Raw genomic sequence first — 19,131 nt, forward strand, 5'->3', positions numbered from 1 at the left:
GGTTCAATCCCCAGCACCACACACACACACACACAAACAGAAGATCTAACTTGCTGAGGGACTGATCCTGGTGAAGTAGCGGGTTGTAATGGCTCTTGCCCAAACTGTGGCATTCCTGCTTCTTTCCTACACTGTGTATGTCCTTGGGCTGTGGGAGTCTGAACACTGATCCCATGGCAATTCCAGGAGGAAAGGATAAGACAAGAAATTTTGGCCCAGGCCACCCTATGGGCCAAGATAGGAATCTCCTTTGAAGCTCTTCTGAATTCCAGTGAAGGTCAAGGCCGGGGATACAGACACCCGTCCAACATATGGACCAGAAATGGATCTGAGGTCAGGAGGATGCTGGCCATACCCAGGATTCTACTCTCTGTAAGAAGAACCAGATCCCATGACTGCAGGGTGGTATTGCTAGGGATGCAGAGGAGCAGCGGAGTCTGCTTCAACATTTACTCCACTATTCATTGTGCCATCTGCAGGGCACACTGGGAAGGGCTCCTGGGGACACAAAGGTAGCATGAAGATCCATATGAAGATTCAAGTCCGCCGTGGAGACATCGCCGTAGTAATCCCATCAGGTGGGCGGGAGTGTTTCTCCAAATGAGTGGAGCAGAGTTCTGGACAATTCTCTGGGTTACGCGGGGCTATTCCAGGAACAACCCCATGACAGGAATGTCACACTAACTCTGCAATAAACACTGCATTCTCAGGTAGGACCATAGTAAACAGAGACACAGAAGGGGCAGATTTGGGAATGACAAAGGAAAATAGGTCTTTTATTGCTACAGAGAACAATCTCTCTTTTGGTCCTTGGGAAGTGGAGTCCCTGTATATATGTAAAGCTAATTACTGGGTGGCTGTGTGCCAGGGCCATGCTGACCTCTGGTAGACCTTGCCTGGAGTCGGCACCACAACCCCTGGTGCCCCCAAGAGAAGCCCCAGGGCGGGTCTGGACAGGGGTGAGCTGTTGCCAGCCCGCGCCAGGCTCCGGGCAGCCTAGATGGTTTCTTTGAGAGGAGAAGTTCCCAGCTGCTGAAGGGCGATTTCCTCGCTTTTCTCTTCTGCCTCCCTCTTGGAAGGGGCTTCTTTCATTCTGTTCAAAGATAAATGGAAACTCCTGTCATCTCGTTTGAATCCTTTGCCTGCCTCGCCCATTTCTCTTGTCTACTTTTAGCAAGTTCTGTGTTGAGAACTTTTTCAGTGGCCCGACCATTTCATCCCAGTTTTTATTCTTAACTTTGAACTCTCCTATTTCTAATCGTTTGGTTCAGGAGTTTAAATTCATTATCGTTTACTATTTGGTTTTGATTTAATTTATCATGATGATTTCTTCACGTAGCAGGCTTCCTTCCTCTCTTCCTACTACCCCATGTTTCTAGTCCTGCCATTGGAACCTTCTAGTGCTTTTTCTCTGTCCTTGGGCTGATTCTTCTCCACAGAGGTAATTTGGAGGTCATTTTTAAAACTTTTTTTTTGGGGGGGATGTGGCTCAGTGGTAGCTTTTGACTAGCAAGCATGAGGCCCTGGGTTCCATCCCCAGCACCACAAAAACAAAACCAAACAACAAAAACCCTAACTTTTAAAACATAAACCATCACCCTTACGTTGAGGCAATTTCTACAACAATGTTAACATATTTCTTCTCCCTTCCAAGTCTATTTCATGAGATAATTAAGAAAATATAAATAACTTAAATATGCTGCTTATCCGTATTTGTACTGGGGATGGCACATGGGGGCGCTCTACCACAAGCTGCATCTCCAGCCCTTTTTATTTTTTATTTTGAGACAGGATCTAACTAAGTTGCCTGGGCTGGCCTCCTCCTCCCAATCCTCCTACTTCAGTCTCCCAAGTCATTGGGATTACAGGTGTAAGTCACCTTGTCAATTGCTCATGCCATTTAAAACTTTTTTTTTTTCCAGTAATGGGGATGGAACCAAGGGTCTCGCACATGCTAGACATGTGCTCTACCACTGAACCACATCCCCAGTCTACCACTTCAGACTCTTTATAACATAACTCTCTGTATGATGTACTAGAACTTTAAGTTATTGGGTGTTTTGGAAATTTATATATATTTTTTATATGCAGTGCTGAGACTCAACCCCAGTGCCTTACACATGCTAGGCAAGCACTCCACCACTGAGCCACAACTCCAGCTCTGGATATGTTTTATATATAAACTGTGATCACATGTCAGCTTATTTCCTTAGGACAAATTCCTTGAAATGTCACTGCTACTTAGAAGAATACAAAAATGTTTACAGCTCATGATCAGTAATGCCAAAGAAGTTTCCAGAAAGATCTCTTGCCCACACAGGCTCCTGCATTAAATATCACCATTGGGCTTTAAAATCTTTCCTTACTGAATATTTAAAAACTATTACACCCCCGTCTTCTCCTTTTCCTTCTAGTACTGAGGCTGGAACCCTGGGGCTCACATTTACCAGGCAAGTGCTGCCCCAGTAGCTTTAAAATTTGCATTTCTTTGATTCTGACTGAGATGCATATTTTCATTCAGTTCACTTCCTATTTGCATTCCCTCCTTTGTGAATGTTCAAGTTTTACATGAAAGAACTTCTAAAACATGGTCAGTCAGCTGTTCTTTGGTTGTGCTTGCTCCAACATGAGGAGTCATGACCCTAATGAATCACCTGAAAAAAGTTGAGCAACACTCTTCTGCAGCAATGGCCAGAAATGCCTAGAGCCGAGACTGAGACCCTGTTTGGACTGAGAATGATAATGCCAACCTGACAGAAAGCTCTTTTAAAAATATAGCTCAGGGCTGGGGATGCAGCAGTGGTAGAGCCCTTGCCTCGCCTGTGTGATGCCTCCAGTTGGATTCCCAGCATAACAAAAAAGAAAAACAAAAAACTGTCACTCAGACATACAGATTCCTTCCTCCAAGCCCTGCCCCACAGCAGTTTCTCCACCAGCTTAAAAGCCTAAATTCTCAACATGTCCTCTAAGGTTGGCTCTGCCACCACCTCCTGCCCCACCTTGCAAGCCAGGCACTCTGGGACTCAGGGGGATTTCATAGGCTGTTCCTTCCTCCAAGGACATACTTCCCTTCTCAGCCTGGCTGACCCCTCCTCCTTCTCCACCGCATGGTCTCTCTTACTACCACATGTATTTGTGTGTGTTTATTTGTGTGTATTTTCCCTCTCTGTCTCCCTTGCTCTGTGAGCTCCAAGAGGGTAGAGATGGCATCTGTTTTCTCCCTCTTCAGTCCGTACTTAGCTTTGTGTCTGACACATGGCAGGAACTCATTGGCTAATAATCAAATAAGATTTCAAAAAGCCTGAATCAAATCCCAGGTACAATCCTCAGCCTGCAGAGCTCTTCAGAGACTTCCTGGCTTTGGTCACTAATCTTCCTGGGGTGCAGCTCCATCTGGACATGCTTCTGCCAGTATCTACCCAGGGGCAGGGCTTGGCTTCCTTGAGACGTCAGCCCATTTGTGTGTTCTGATTGCTCAAAAAGCCCTGTGCCTATTTCCACTTTAATAGACTTCTGATTTAAATTTTTTCTGCAGAAGCTCACATGCAAACAGGTGCTGGGTGTGGCTAATTTACTGTGGGCACCATGGTACCTGGTCTAATCCCAAGGAAAAGCTGTGAGGACAAGGGGACTAAAGAAGTGCATGATTTGGGGGAATGGCAGAAGAAAGGGGATTGTCCCTCAGTTCTTTACGAGAATGACAACCTGTATCATCAAAAATATATTCAAATACTGGGTTGGGGTTGTGGCTCAGTGGTAGAGCACTCGCCTAGGGTATGGAGGCACTGGGTTCGATCCTCAGCACCACATAAAAAAAATAAACAAAATAAAGATAATGTATTCATCTACAACTAAAATTTTTTTAAAAAAATAAACAAATACTGATTATATTGAATTTTTTTTTTTTGTGTGTGTGTGTGTGTGTTTGTATCTGCAAAGCATTTCTTCTTCCCATTTTTTCCTGAACAAAACCAAAACTATGACAAGGGGTAAAACAAGGTGGTATCCACATGCAGGGGTGGCCTGGCCTCAGGTGTCAGAGCCTAGAAAGGACAGTGTCCTGGTATGGAGAATCAGAGATTAAGCAGTTCATGGGTTGACAAGGTGAGGGGTGTGACCAGGAACAGGCATCAGGCCTGGGGCAAGATGAGGAGGATGTCTACACATATAGGTGGCCTGGCCTGGGGTGTCAGAAACCGAGTGGGAGAGAAGGATGTTCCCATAAGGGACAGCTCCATATGGAGAGGAGTCAGAGTCTGTGGCGGGGCAGAGGGCATCTGTGGAGGGAGAGGGCATTACTATTAGGTGCTCCTACCTGAAATGAATACAGGGTAACCTGTAAGATCAGCAAACCCCAACCAAAGGGAACCCCAGGAAAGAACTGATCTGTGATCTTCAAAGCTGTGGTGCATCTGAGCTCATCTCTAAAGATGGATCCATGACCTTGACCATCTGTCAAGACAGGGGTGAGATAACAGTACTGGCTAGTAATTTATAACATGTGGTCAGGGCCTGATTCTCCCCTGGAGGAATGCCTTTACCAGCTGTCTACATCTTTTATTAGAATCACACCTATAGTTTCTACCTGGCTTGCCTGGTTATGTAGACTGGCTTTGGTTATGACCAGTGAGATTATATATATATATATATATATATATATATATATATATATATATATATATATATATATATCAGCAAACCTGTGCCTTGGCTTCTCTGAGATGGAGAATTTGTCTTGATGGCTTGAGATACAGAAACAAGCCATTCAGGGGCTAAAGTGAGGACCCTGGGAGGTGCACCTGTGCCCGCCCCCGCCATGCTGGCCTGTGCTCTCCTGCTGTATTGTGAGGCACTATATTGGGTGTACTTTTGGTTGCACTGGTTCTTTCAACGATTAAAAAGCCCTGTAGAACTGTGGAAGTCATGAAAATCAAAGAACACCGAGAACCTACTAGAGCCTGAGGAAAATGAGACAACTAAAAGCTCTATGACTGGGATCTGAATCCTTTCGCTGGATCCAGACATCAGACATTGTTGCGGAAACAGGCTGGAAGCCTAAAGATGAAACAGTGGTCACATGGCAATACTGATTTTCTGATTTTGATGGTGGTTTGTGGTTATGTAAGAGAATATCCTTGTTTGGAGGAATACACATCGAAGTACTTGGAAGGAATGCCAGCAACTTTCTCGCAAGTGGTTCAGGAAAAAGTGATATGTCTTGCACCCCTGTCCCTGCTCTTCAAAATTAAGGGTCTTCGTTGAACACGCTGTGACTAGGAAATGCCTCACTCAGAACAGCCAGATCAGATCCCCTCTTGCACTTTTTGTGCAGGACAATGCTGTCACCTAGCTCAGTAACCTCTCTAAGGAGGCCCAGGAGAGGCATTTCCTCCAGCCTAATCAGTGAGGGAAGCTTTACTTACCCTGGGGAGCTGGTATTCTCTTCCCCCCAGCAGGGTCTCCCTTTCTGTTGTTCAGAAACTCAGGGCCCAGTTCAAAACCCTGCAACGATCTGACTTTGCTTCAAATTGCACTTGCCTCTCTCTCCTCTCCCCATTTCTCTACCAGGCTTCATTTCCAACCGAGTCTCCGGGTCTTTGGTCTATTTCTCCTTTTGCAGGGCTAGGTAGGGAACTCGGGGCGGCGGCAGGCGCGGCTCTTTGCTGAGCTACCCTCAGCCCCCTTCTTTCTCTTTTATGGTCGTCGTCGTTGGGCCCGCTCCTGTCGAAAGCTAAGCCACGGAAGACCAAGGCGGGGAGGACTGCGTCTGCTCCCCGGCTGTTTCCGCGTGACCACAGCCTGCTTGGCCTCGCACCAGCCGTGCCCCGGCCGCTCACCTCCTCTCCATCGCAGCGATGGTCTCCACCAGGGGCACGTTGCGGGTCTCGGTCAGGAAGCAGAGGACAACCAGGCCTGCTAGAATCGAGGTGGCGCCAAAACCCAAGGGCGGCAGGACCGGGCTGATCTCCCCGAGCGTGGTGACCATGGGCGCAGCCAAGCCCCCGAGGCGGGCGTTGACCGAGGTGAAGCCCATCCCCATCTGCCTGTGGAAGGGAGGACTCAGCACACAGCCTGCACTCTCCGGGCTGGGCCCTGGGTGTCTGGGCAGAGAGCTCTCCGCCGGGCCTCTCCTCCCAACACCCACCTGATCTCGGTGGGGTACAGCTCTCCCGTGAACAGGTACACGCAGATGAAGGAGCTGGCCAGGCAGCCCTTGCCCAGAGCTGCCTGGGCGGTGCGCAGGGTCTGCATGTCTAAGGGGGGGAAAGGGAAGCTGAGGGTGGGAACAGGGGGTGGCAGGGGAATGTGGTGGGAGGCTGGGGGGATGCCAAGAGTAGGGGAAAGAGGCAGAGGGTGCTTAGGCCCCTGAACTAAGCAGGGATGAGGGGGACACAGCCATTGAGGGAGGTGCATCAAGGCAGGGAGCCTGTATTTCTATCACCTCAGTGCCCAACTGGAAGTCCCCAAACTGCCCTTCTCTGACTTCTGCGCCCCACCCCCACCCCATGTGTCCTTCTCTCTCTATTTTGTACTGGGGATTGAACCCAGGGGTGCTTAAACACTGAGCCACATCCCCAGACCCTTTTTATATTTTTATTTAGAGATAGGGTCTGGCTGAGCTGCTTAGGTCCTTGCTAATTTGCTGAGGCTGGCTTTGAACTCACAATCCTCCTGCCTCAGCCTCTGGAGCTACAGGGATTACAGGCATGTGCCACTGCACCCTGGCTCTCCTTCCTCTCTTGTTTGTATCTGTCACCAAGATCTACTGGAGATAAGCTTTGGAGTCAGGCCTGAGTTTAGTCCACAGCCCTGACCCAATTGAGTGACTTGGTCACTGTTATCATCTCCTAGCCTCCCTGTCCTCAACTGTTGTTTATATATTGCAAAACCCCAATTTGAATGTCCTGTATGAGGGTAATGGTCAAAGAAATTAAGGTACTGCCTTTGGATTGGTGGCAGCCCAGGCTGCACACTGGAATTTCGTGGGGACATTCCATAAAACACCCACGCCTGGGCCCTGCCCCACATCCATTATATCAAAGCCTCAAGTCTGGATATTTTTTTAATATCTAATTCTAATATGCAGCCAGAGTTGAAAAACACCAATCTCAATAAAATATAAACTAATAAAAAAAATCAAGCCCATGAAATGTTGTACTAACATGGAAAAGGATGTTTTTAATATATAATAGAAAAGGATATTTTATATATGTATATATATATATATATATAATATATATATCCTTTATCAATGCACATGTATACATATAGATAATCCTATTTGCATTATTGCATTACATATATATGTATATATAAATGATGTCTCAATTATGTAGAATACAAAATCTATAAATAGGAAAAATGATTGGATGAAAATATCCCAAAATACTAACGATAACACCTGTCCATTTTATAGGTGAGGAACCAGAGCCCAGAGAAGTTAGACGACCTGCCCCAGGCCATGGTGGCAAAGCCGTGGTCACACCTGGGCACATAGTTTGGCACATGTTCTAGGTCCCAGATAGTCAATCCTGGCTTCTTGCTGAAGTCACTGAACAGCTTTTTAAGTACTGAGGGTTTGAGAGTCCCTTTGCGTGGTGTGGAGCACCTGGGCTTTGGGATTTTTCTCTGGGTGAAGGTAATTTTAGCCAGCTGTGTGAACCATTGTTCCAGACCAGGCTGGCTGAGATTCAAGTCCTAACTTTTCAACCCATGGACAGGCTGCCTGCTCTGAGTGGACACACACATAACTGGCATAAGGAAGTCACCACGTTGGCTCTCCAGTGGCTTTATATGCATTTGCCTGGTCTTGCTGTCAAGATTGTTCTTGATTCAAGGGCAGACTCATGACCTTGGTGGATCTTCTTCCTGCACTGACACTAGGCACTAAGTGCTTAACAAACTCCATTAATCCTTAGTCACATTTCCCCCAGATCCAAAAAATACCTCTCAGCCTTGTTCTCTCATGGTACGTGTTGCCCACAAGACCCCAGGGGCTCCCAGTTCTCCAGAAACCTGTGTGGCAGTATCCCAGAGGGCAGCACAGGCACAAGCTATGGCTTACCTTCAGGCACAAACATGTTGGCAATGACCATGAGCCCAGCCAGGATGAGGAAGGAGGCCACTGTGGCCCGGCGGCCCACATAAATCATGGTGGTGGTGGCCACCAGCATGGCTGGGATGTCGATGATACCAAACAGAGCCTGTACCAGGTAGATGCTGAGCCCGAACTTCTGCAAGTCCATTGCCAGGCCGTAGTAAGCCACAGAGTTGGAGAACCTGGCAAAGGTGGCAGAATGATCCTGTTCCACCATTTCACTGTCCTGGGCCCAGGACAGGGGACACAGGATGGTTAACATAGGACTCCTCTCCTGGGAGAGTTAGAATCCCCTCCTGGTCTCATAAGTCTCTGACTTTGGTCTTGGAGCCTAGACTTCGCCCATCATCTCTTCCTAACACCCACTCCCCTGAGTCCCATCCATGGACCCTGGAGTGCATTTGGTTTCCTGTCAGCACCACTTGGCACTGAAGTTAAAGCAGTGCTAAAAGAATAAAGACAGAAGGAGATGGAGGTAAGTGAAGGACATAGGAGCCTATGACAACAAGCTCCCTGTGGCCAAAGCCAGAACAGAGAAGGAGAGTAAATAATATAGTATTCATTAAACAAAATAAATAATGTTACTAAATTAGAACCCAAGGTATAAATGACACATATATGAATCTATTTAAGTAAATGATTGAACAAATCTGGACGGGGGATATGGCTCACTGGTAGCATGCTTGCCTAACACACACCGGGTCCTGGGTTTGATCCCAGTGCTGCACAATCAAACAAACAAACAAATAAATAAAAGTTAAAACAGGGCTGGGGCTGGGGCTCAGCGGTAGTGGCACTTGCCTGGCATGTGTGAGGCACTGGGTTCGATTCTCAGCACCACATAAAAATAAATAAAATAAAAGTCTATCAACAACTAAAAAAATTTTAAAAAAGAATGATTAAAAAAAGTTAAAATAATTTTTAGAAACCCCTGTTTTACAGAAAAGATGCAAACATTTGGGTGAAGGTAATTTCAGCCAGACTCTACCCTTCAGGAGGTAGAACTTAATGCCCTTCCTTTGAGTATGGAAGGGACTATATTTCAAATAATAGATGTGGATTTTTTGTTTTGTGATGGTCCTGGGGATTAAAGACAGGGGCATACTTACCGTTGAGCTACTCCCCAGCCCATCTTTATATTCTTATCCATTTCTCATCTTCATGGCAACGTAGCTATTGGAATTTCTTTTTGCCCACCTGGCAAACTTGATTAACCACCACTCGAATGCCACCTGCTGGGTGAAGCCCTCTGCAGCCATGAGCAGAACTGCTGTTTGGATACTTGTCATATTGCATGGACATCATGGTTTCTCTAGCTGTTCCCTCCTGGACTTGGAAGTGTTTTTTCAGAATGGACTCTCCCCAGAATCCCCTAGAATCCTCCCAGAATCTCCCTAGAGAGCCCAAAGGGATAGTGCAAGGTCCATTCTGGAAAAGCTGCCTGTGAGATTCCAGTGGCACTCACCCCTACCCTCAGAGGAGACCTGCCCCCTTCCACCAACACAATGTCTCATCTACACTCTATCTTAGCACCCAGCAGAGAGCTCCATCAGAAAGGCGTGTGGGATGAGACTGGCTTTGCAAAGCTCACCTGCTCGTTGCGTTGGGAATATTTCAGAACAGAGTTTGTCAGTGGGAGAAAAAGGCACGTTCCTGCCTCAGGTCAAAGTCTTGGAATGAGCCCCTCACCTACCAGACCACCATGAGACAGCATGTGACCTTGCGGATGGCCGGAGTTCGGAAGAGATCCAGGATAGAGTTGGAGGTGCGGACGCTTGCAAACTCGCTCTGGATGTAGGAGCTCACCACCTGGGTGAGGAATGTGTGATCAGTGGCAGCAAAGGATCCAGGGCCTCCTGTCCCTGCTGGGAACACCTTCATTTTGTGTGTGTGTGGGGGGGGGGGCGGTTATCAGAGATTGAACCCAGGGGCACTTAGCCACTGAGCCACATCCCAAATTAATTTTATTTTTTATTTTGAGAGAAGGTCTTGTTTAGTTGCTTAGGCCCTCGCTAAATTGGTGAGGCTGGCTTTGAACTTGTGATCCTCCTGCCTCAGCCTCCTGAGCTGCTGGGATTACAGGTGTGCTCCCACCACACACCTGTTGGGACCCCTGGCAAGATAGTGGCTCCAGGGCTTTGAGATGAGGCACAGGTTTCAACATGTGCCCCACCCTCCTGGCTCTGGGATCTGGGAGTCTGTCTATACCTTTCCTGGTATAGATAGTGTTGTTAGGTAGAAGCTAGCAATGAGCAGTCAAGTGTAGGCAAGGTCGTAAGTGGTCTTTAAATTACTTTAGGGGTCCTTCTTTAAGCTACTTCCAAAGTAGACAAGAAAGCAAAGGTGGTAGTTAATTTGTAGAAAAGAACCAGAAGCAAAAGGAGCTAATTGGGAAATATGTCAAGAGAAAAGGATTCATGGGACTGACTCTTGACAGGGTCCTCTGATGTTGACATGAAACTAGGAATTATGGCTAAAGGTGTCTCCATGTGTCTGGGGAGGAAGAGTCCTTTAGTAATGCAGGCGCAATAAGGTAACTTCTGACAGCTATTGACCCCAGTGTCCCCATTAACATGGGATTGACTTGCGGACGAAGTTGCCCCAAAAGGATGGCCACTGTGACAGTTCCAGAGAGGACCGACTAAGGTCAAAAACTCCACCACCCGACGGGAAGGGGGAGTTGAACACCTGATTAGCAGAGAGTACAGAAGGTGGTCCCCACTTTTCCTGCTAAACATCAAAGAGTAATAAAATTGGGGACACCTTTGTCTCCTTTGCCATTCTCTGTTTGGAGACGGCCCATCTCTCCCTCGAGAGTGCTTTTTGCTGAAGCCTCACTTTTCCTTTACTTTATTTCCGCCTCACTTCACCTATCATGAAGTTCTCTTGCATGGCTTTTGCTGAGCTGAGGTTTGGAGTTTCAGCTCCCCACTTTCCTGGGACAGTATCAGGCGGTGGTTGAAAGCAGGTTCTGAGTCCCTTCCCGCTGTGTGTCTTAGGCAGATTACCTGACCCGCAAGCTTCAGTTCCTCATTGGCACCAATGAGGCATTAAGTGAGATGATGTATGAGAAGCTGTTAGCATAGTTCCTCACACAGGGCTTAATAAACAGCCAGTATTGTTAATGAATGATAACTATCTTATAAAGAATGGAATGTGTAATAAATGGTGCTCTTGTTATCGATTCTCCAACAATTTTATTTTATGATTGCTATCTTAAGTTGTTTGCTTTTATTAAATTTTGACTGGAGGTCAACGTGAAGGTTATTTCCTTACTGCACAGGTGGATAGACTAATGAGAGAAGCAGCTAAATCATTTGCCCCAGATCACACAGCCGTTCAGTGCTTAAAGGACATCTTTCCCACACCAGAACTCTCCGCCTGGGTGGCAGCCGAGTCCTGGGAAGGTGGCAGAGCTTGTGGAACCCGGAGGTGGCCCTCAAGTTGGAAGGTCATTCCCAGCCCTGCTCCCTCCTCCCCACTCACCTCTTTGGTCAGCCTTTCCCCTTCGGCCCTTCTCCCATTCATGGCGGCCACCTTCTGCAGGTTCCGCAGGGCTTGTTGGGACTTGCCGTGAAGGAGGAGCCATCGAGATGACTCTGGCAGCCACCTGGGAGGGAGAGAAGGATGCAGAAGGACCAGGGCTGGGTGGAGCTCATTCCATTTCCCAAACCCAATTACACCCACATCCACCTTCTCTCAGATCCTAAAAAAAAGGGTGCAATGTCCCTTGTCTCAGAACCAAGAAGACTGGAGGACATGTCACCTTCCCTTTTTTGTAATAAAGAGAATCACTGAAGGGTCCTTAGAGACTACAGTGGACTCAGTATTCAATCTCTCTCTGTCTTTTTTTTTTTTTTTTGGGAGGGGGAGCATCAGAGATTGAACCCAGGGGCGCTTAGCCACTGAGCCACATCACAAATTCATTTTATTTTTTATTTTGAGAAGGTCTTGCTAAATTGCTTAGGTCTTCGCTAAGTTAGTGAGGCTGGCTTTGAACTTGCGATCCTCCTGCCTCAGCTTCCTGAGCTGTGACCACCACACCTGACTCTGAATCTGTTTCTGATCCCTAGCTGTGTGGCCTTTACTAAATCATGATCCCTCTCTGGGCTGTGCTTTAGCCTCCCTCTTATAAAATGTCATGGGGCTGTTGTGAGGCACAGAGGAGTTGAAAGACAAAATGATTGACATGTCCCAGAGCCTCATGCTAACAGAAGGGGTTTTACTGGACCTTCTGAAAGCCGCCTGAGAGTACTCAGGAGTGTGTGGTCCCCCTGAGCACTTTCTGTCCCTTGTGTCCCCACCAGGGCCAGCAAATCCCAGCCTCTCCCATCCCGACCTCTTGCGGGGCCAGGTGAGTGTCCCGTCCCCCGGGCGCACTCTCCCCTCCTCCTCACTCCTGCCGGACATACCAAGAATACAGGAGGAAGATCAGGAAGGGAGCTGAGACCGCAAACTGTAGCCACCGCCAGGGGCGGATCAGGTAGGCCACGCCAGCCAGGATGAGCTGACCCACGGTGAAGGAGAAGCCCAGCAAGATGCCCGCCACAGTTCGGCCCCGGGTGGGCATCCACTCCACAACTGCAGAGGAAATGGCAGTACGCTCAGCGAGCCTGCCTTCCCACGGAGCTGCTTAACTCCCCGGCCTCTTGATGGCGATTTAAACTCTTGCTGAGACCCATTGAGACTCAGGCCAAAGTGTCCCGACTGGGGGGATCAAATTACTAAATGTCAACTATAAAACCACAAGAATGCTAGAACTCATGGTTAGATTTTTTATATATAAAATCTCAAAATTCTGAGAAACTCACAATCAGAAGGAATCAAATGAAGGCTAAGGTTAAACAAATCTGAATTCATAAAAAAAGAAATGTCTAAATAGAAATAAACAACATAAAACACAATAAGCAAAGTCATAGCATTGGCAAAAAAAAAAAAGTCAAAAATATTTGCAACTCAACAGTTAAGAGGCTGTTTCTCTAATATTGGAAGTGTTCTTACAAATCAATAGGAAAATTACCAGCAAGCCTAAAGGGAAATGGGCAAGGGATGTGAATGGCTGGTACAGAGGAAATAGAGTGGTTCATGATGCTATCAAAACATGGTCGACCCAGCTGGGGGCATAGCTCAGTGGTAGAGCGTGTGCCTACCTTCCAGGAAGCCCTGGGTTCCAAATAGATGCTTAACTTCATGTGAAGACAAATTGCAAATTTCTATAGGCAGAAAAGATTGGATAAAACCTAAACCTGAGCCTGCCACTTGTCTGTGGGACTGTTAAATAAATCGCGATACATCCTTCCAAGGCATCCACGACAAATTAATGAGGGTACTTCTTTCCAGGGAGCAATGAGCCCGTTAGTGCAATCCACCCACAAAGCAAATCATGTTTCTGCCTTCAGAGCTTAGCCACCTTCTGCTCTTCTCATCTGCTCTGCTGCCACCCTCTGGCCCAGTTCAACCTTGGCTCTTGCTGGGATGAGGGCAATGCCCTCTTCTCTGGACTCCCTGCTTCTGTTCTGGTGCCAAATGGCATCTGCCAGAGGGATCCTGTCAAACCTCAAACACTAAATCAGGTCAGGGCTGCACTCAGCACAGAATCCTCCAGGGCCTCCTGCCTCATTTGGAATTAAAGCCAAAGTCCTTCAAGTGGCCATGGGGTCCCCCGGGAGGCATCAACAAATGAGCCAGTGATGGCATTGCTAAGTGAAAGACTCAAGATGCAGAACAGGGGCTGGGGTGGAGCTGAGTTCCACCCTCGGCACTGGAAAAAGTAAAAAGGGCTGAATGGTGTGCATAATAACAAAGAGGGGAGATAGAAAGAGACGTGAGGGTCCTCACACTTTTGTGGCACAATCCAGGGGCAAGGTGTGACCTGTTGAGGAGGCTCTGGAGCACCCAACTGAGTCTCAAAAAAGACTTCCTTGCAGACTAAGCTGCCCAAAGACAGAGTGCCCAGCCGCCAGCGGTGTCTGATGTGTGCACGTGTGTCTGATACATGTATGTGTGTGTATGTGTGTGCGTGTGAATGTAGGTATTGTGGGGCTTTGCTGAGATCCCATTGTGTGTGTCCTGGTCTTCCAACCCCCCGACTTTTTCTCCATCCCTGAAATTAAAATCCTATCCTGTCATTGGATGCCTGAGGGTGGTGGCAGCTTCTGAGCAAGGTAAGGAATTTAAGTGAAGCACAAGCCCATGTCAGCCCATGTTCAGGATGGGCTTCCGACTATCCCATGAACCTCTCCACCAAGACCACCCAGGAAATCCCAGCCTGCGCTGAGGACTGATCCTGCCACTTGTCACTTGGGAAGTAACACTCCTCCCTGGCATCCAACAAGCCAGATCTCCACCATGGAGCTAAGAAACCACAAGTGTTTGTTTTTCCAGTACTGAGAAGTGAACCCAGGAACAGCTCCACCACTGAGCTACATCCCCAGCCCTTTTTATTTTTTATTTTGAGGTGGGATTCCCAGGCTGGCCTCAAACTTGCCATCCTTTTGCCTCAGCTGAGAGAAGCCACCAGCAGCCCAAGTAAACCCCACCCTTATAAGGGCCGCATAATTTCAGGGCTGTCTGCAGCTCTGGAGACCATCCTGTCCCACTGCCCTCTGTGTCCCCCAGTCACCTCTGTGTCCCACACTAAGCCTGGTATGCAATGGACACTTAGTAAGTGGTTATTGTCGATTAACTCACAAATGAAATAAACAGACCCTCTCGGTTCACAGAGGAGGAAATGAGACCCCAGACCAAGGACAAAGATGTCAGGGTCTACCCTGGCTGCGGGCAGGTCCAAGGTCTGCAAGCCCCGTCTCCTAGGCCTAGAACCTGGTGGTGTTCTGAGCTGAGGCCCCTGGAGGAGAACTCCAGCCAAAGGAAATAAGAAAGATGGGGCTGCCATTTCCCCTTCTCCTCTAGCCCCAGCCGTCCAGGCTGCTCCGCGGCTGAACTCACCCAGCGAGAGCGAATTGAGGATGATGCCAGAGAAGGTCATGCCCATCAGGAACCGGAAGACGCAGTAGGCGCTGAAGGAGTCAATGTACGCCGTGGCGGCCCCTGACACTGCCAGCTGCAGGTATGACCAGACCAGGGGGACCTTGCGGCCCAGCCTGAGCCCAGGGAATGGACAAAGCGTTAGGCTTCAGGAGCAGCAGTGGCATCCCCGACAGTCAGTGCCCAGGCCTTCCACTCTGGTAAGGGGAAATCAGCCAAAGGGAAGCTGGGGTGCCGTGAAACCCACCCCTCAAAACGGAAGGGCAACAGCTGGGACCCAGGCACCGGTGGCCGAGGGACACCATGTGGAAGAAAATTGGAGATGAAGAGACTTATTCCAGGCCCGGGAAAGGCAGAGGATCTGCAGAGACCCAGAGGGAGGTGTGGTGGGTAGGGAGGGGGGTCCCCTGGGTGTTGCTCTGGCTGGAAGGAGGCCTCTGACCAGAATCACAGGGAGATGAGCCCTGGCCAGACCCAGGCTGTGGGGGCAGGACCCAGCATGGAGTCTTCAGGGGAGCTGATTGCTATAGGGAGGCAGGAGGAGTCCAAGGCCAGGGTGGCAGGGTTATGGCACCCCATTGCATACGAGGGCCCAGGGCCAGAGTGCTAGCCCTACTTGTCCAGAAGGGCAGCAGACCAAGAAGGTGTGGACAGCGTTTCTTCCCCACACACCCATGACACGCACACTCCTTCCTTCCTTCCTTCCTTCCTTCCTTCCTTCCTTCCTTCCTTCCTTCCTTCCTTCATTATTCTACAATTGCTCATTGAGCATCTCTAAGGCACAGGCCTGAGCTGAGGGCTGGAGACATGGAGGCCCTCCAGATAAGATACAGGTTCACATGTAGAGAGACCAGGTGTGATGAGGGGTTGAGGGGATGAGCTCTGGAGTCTGGGAGGGCCTCCCCACCAACCTGAACGGAGGGAAGAGGGGCAGGGGAGGGAAGAGGAGGTGAGGGAGCTGGACTTCTTCAAAGCCAGGGCCCCGCTCTGTCTCACAGTCTTTCCATGGGGGTGAGTTCTGGCTCATTTGTACACAGGATGCTGTGTGGACATTACAGAGGACAGCACAGCTTTTCCAAAGGAATATGGAGAAGCCTTCAAAGTGAAGACAAAGTGGGGGGCTAGAGCCTGTGTGCAGTGTCCCAGCATTTGCGCGGGTTGGGGGAGCAGGCTGGGGGTGCGGCTCGCCCAGCATGTGCAGGGGCCTGAGTTCCATCCTTACACAGCATGAAAAGGAAGGGGCAAGCACATATACTGATTTGACCGACTGCATAAAACCTCAAAATGTCTCGAGGAAGGATGGCCAGAAAAGGGAATTTTGAAAGTTCTCACCACAAACAAGTGGTAAATGTTTAAGGTGATAGATACACCGACTACCCTGATTTGATCATTACACATTATATACTTGCCCTGAACAGCACCTTGTAACCCATAGCTATGTACATGTGTGCATCAAAAAACATAAAACTTTTTTAAGATGTTTTTTTTATTGTCAATGGACCTTTATTTTGTTTATGTGGTGCTGAAAATAGAACCCAGTGCCTCACGAATTCTAGGCAAGTGCTCCTCCACTGAGCCACAACCCCAGCTCCCAAATTATAAAACTTAATGAAAAATTTAGAAATGAAAATAGGGGCTGGGGTTGTAGCTCAGTGGTAGAGTGCTTGCCTAGCATGTGTGAGGCCCTGGGTTCAAACACCAGCACACACACACACACACACACACACACACACACAGAAATAAAGATCTCTCTAGTTGGAGATGTAGAAATTGGGCTGCCCCATGGAGGGAGCGATGGGGCGAGATGAGAAAACTTTCTTTCTGCATGCTCTTTTGTATCTTTTGGGATTTTGAAGGATGTAAATGCACTTATGCATTATCCATTGAAAATGTGAGTAAACTTTTACCAAAAAATGTTAGCATAGCTGGGCACCATGGCACACGCCTGTTATCCCAGCGACTCTGGAGGCTAAGGCAGGAGGATCAAGAGTTCAAAACCAGCCTCAGCAGGGAGACCCTAAGCAACTCAGCGAGATCATTTCTAAATAATATATTTTAAAAGGAGCTGGGGATATGACTAATTGGTTAAGTGCTCCTGGGTTCAATTCTGATACTGGGGGGCGGGGGGAGAAAAAGAAAAAAAAACACAGAGACGGCCACTGGTGGTAGGGACACTCACATCAGAAGCTCACCTGTCCGCCAGGCTGCCAAACACGGCGGCCCCCAGCAGCACCCCGGCCATGTAGATGGACTGAGCCAGGTCACGGAGGGTGCGGGCCTCACACACCAGATCCCACTGCAAGGAGAGTGGGACACTGAGCCCTGGCCTTAGGTAGCAGCCCCCCGCCCCAAACGGCTCCCTCTGACCTCCATCACGATGGTGGACGGGAAAACGCTGCGGTCATAGACCCAGCCGTCCTTGCAGTCCTCGGTGGCCACCCCATAGACCGAAGTGTTGGGGCTCAGAAGGGCCCACTGAGGCTCTGTGAAGCGCTGGCATGGCTCAGGGACCCCATGCTGGTCAAGGGGTATGGTGGCCCTCAGCCAGGCCCCCGAGTCGTTGGTGGTGGCCCCTGTGTGGTTGGCGGGAAGCTGGCAGTGATGGGGGACCGCAGCAGCCGTGAAGTTCTGGAGGAAGTTGTGGCAGGCCAGCAGGCCACAGGGCAGCAGCAGCAGGGCCGTGTAGATGAGCTGGAAGCGGCCCACCCCGCCCAGGGTGTCCAGCAGGTCGGTGAAGGCCATGGCCGTGGGCCTGACCTGAGGCCCAGCCTGCCCCAGGCCTTATGTAAAGGGACAGGGGAGGGGCTTTGGAGGCGGAGGACCAGGCCAGGGGTGAGGACCAAGACGCCCTGTGTCCCGCAGCTCAGAGGAGTCTGGTTACACCTCACTGGAAGTCTTGAGTGTCCCCACATCTTCGGGCTCCCCGCCCCTGGGCCTTTCTTCCTGCCTCCCTCCATCTCTCACCTTCTGAGTTGGACAGGTGAGGAGTCCCAGAAAGCTGCCTCCCAGCCACAGCCAAACCCGCAGGCCCAGCCGCCCTGCCCCTCCCTCCCTGCCCACCTGCACCCTCGCTTCTGGAGGCTGTCATGAGGGCTTGAGCAGCCCTGACTCTGGCCTCAAAATGCGTGGGACCCAAGGTCTTGTCACTGTGTTTCAAACCACGGTCGGACCTGTGAGTGCTTTGTAGATCAGAGTCACAAATAAGGGGGTGACAGTAATTATGGCTGCTCGCCCTTCCCCCACTCCATGAGAGTCAGGGAGTTGGCTGCACAGCTGATGTCCAGGCTGGGGCTGGGACTCAGCGGTAGAGCACTCGCCTAGCATGTGCAGGGCCCTGGGTTCGATCCTCAACACCACATAAATAAATAAATAAAATAAAGGTAAATAAATAAAATAAAGGTATCGCGTCCAACTACAACTAAAAAGTAAATATTTTTTAAAAAAATGCCCCAATAGAGCTGGCTGCAGTGGCGAATGCCTATAGTCCCAGAGACTCGGGAGGCTGAACCAGGAGGATTGTAAACTCAAGGCCAGCCTGGGCAACTCAGTGAGACCCTGTCTCAAAATAAAGAATAAAAAGGGCTGGGGTTCCATCCCCAGTACCAAAAAAATAAAATAAAAATAAAAAAAATAAAGCCCAAATAGGGGAGTCAAGAGGAAGCCGCAGTCTCAGCCTCAAACCTGGGGTATCTGAAGTTAGGTCCCCAGATGACCCAGAACCACAGTGTCGCAACCCCTATAACAAGTGAAGCCCAACACAGAGAACCATGGAGGGCTGAGCAGGATGGGCCCAGAGACCTCCCACCTCGGCAGCCTCCGCATCTCAGTAATGAGGATAGATATCCAGGGAGGACCTGGCCTGGGAGCAGTCAAGAAGCAGGTGACACCTGCAAAGGCCTCCTCTTCCTCTCTACCCCACAGTAGCTGGAGGCAGCCCGACTTCTTGCTCCCTCACCCTGCGCCCTGGGGCAGTCTCCGTCTGTACCCTGCAGTCAGTGCTAGTTGGTGGCTGTCCCCTCTCCCCACTCTTAACTCTGGGAAGAACA

General features: G+C 49.3%; 1 protein-coding gene across 1 annotated transcript; it reads right to left on the reverse strand.

The window, feature by feature from the left end:
• Window positions 1-747: 747 nt before the first annotated feature.
• On the reverse strand, window positions 748-17,827 carry LOC114099999 (solute carrier family 22 member 20). Its single transcript, XM_027944583.2, has 10 exons — window positions 17,453-17,827; window positions 17,278-17,381; window positions 15,047-15,201; window positions 12,511-12,679; window positions 11,585-11,708; window positions 9,792-9,907; window positions 8,066-8,280; window positions 6,146-6,254; window positions 5,838-6,044; window positions 748-1,093 (listed from the first exon to the last, which is right to left on the reverse strand). Exons 1-10 carry the CDS (start codon window positions 17,825-17,827, stop codon window positions 997-999), a joined length of 1,671 nt encoding a protein of 556 aa, XP_027800384.2. The 3' UTR covers window positions 748-996.
• Window positions 17,828-19,131: the final 1,304 nt, after the last annotated feature.

The sequence above is a fragment of the Marmota flaviventris genome, chromosome 9 (assembly GCF_047511675.1).
Source record: "Marmota flaviventris isolate mMarFla1 chromosome 9, mMarFla1.hap1, whole genome shotgun sequence".
NCBI classification, from domain to species: Eukaryota; Metazoa; Chordata; class Mammalia; order Rodentia; family Sciuridae; genus Marmota; species Marmota flaviventris.

Coding starts and splice junctions, on each gene's coding strand:
- LOC114099999 (XM_027944583.2), bottom strand. CDS start 17,827: ATGGCCTTCACCGACCTGCTGGACACCCTGGGCGGGGTGGGCCGCTTC. Junction 15,202..17,277: donor TTTGGCAGCCTGGCGGACAG/GTGAGCTTCTGA, acceptor CCCTGGGCTCAG/GCTGGGCCGCAAGGTCCCCC. Junction 6,045..6,145: donor CTGTACCCCACCGAGATCAG/GTGGGTGTTGGG, acceptor TCCCTTCCACAG/GCAGATGGGGATGGGCTTCA.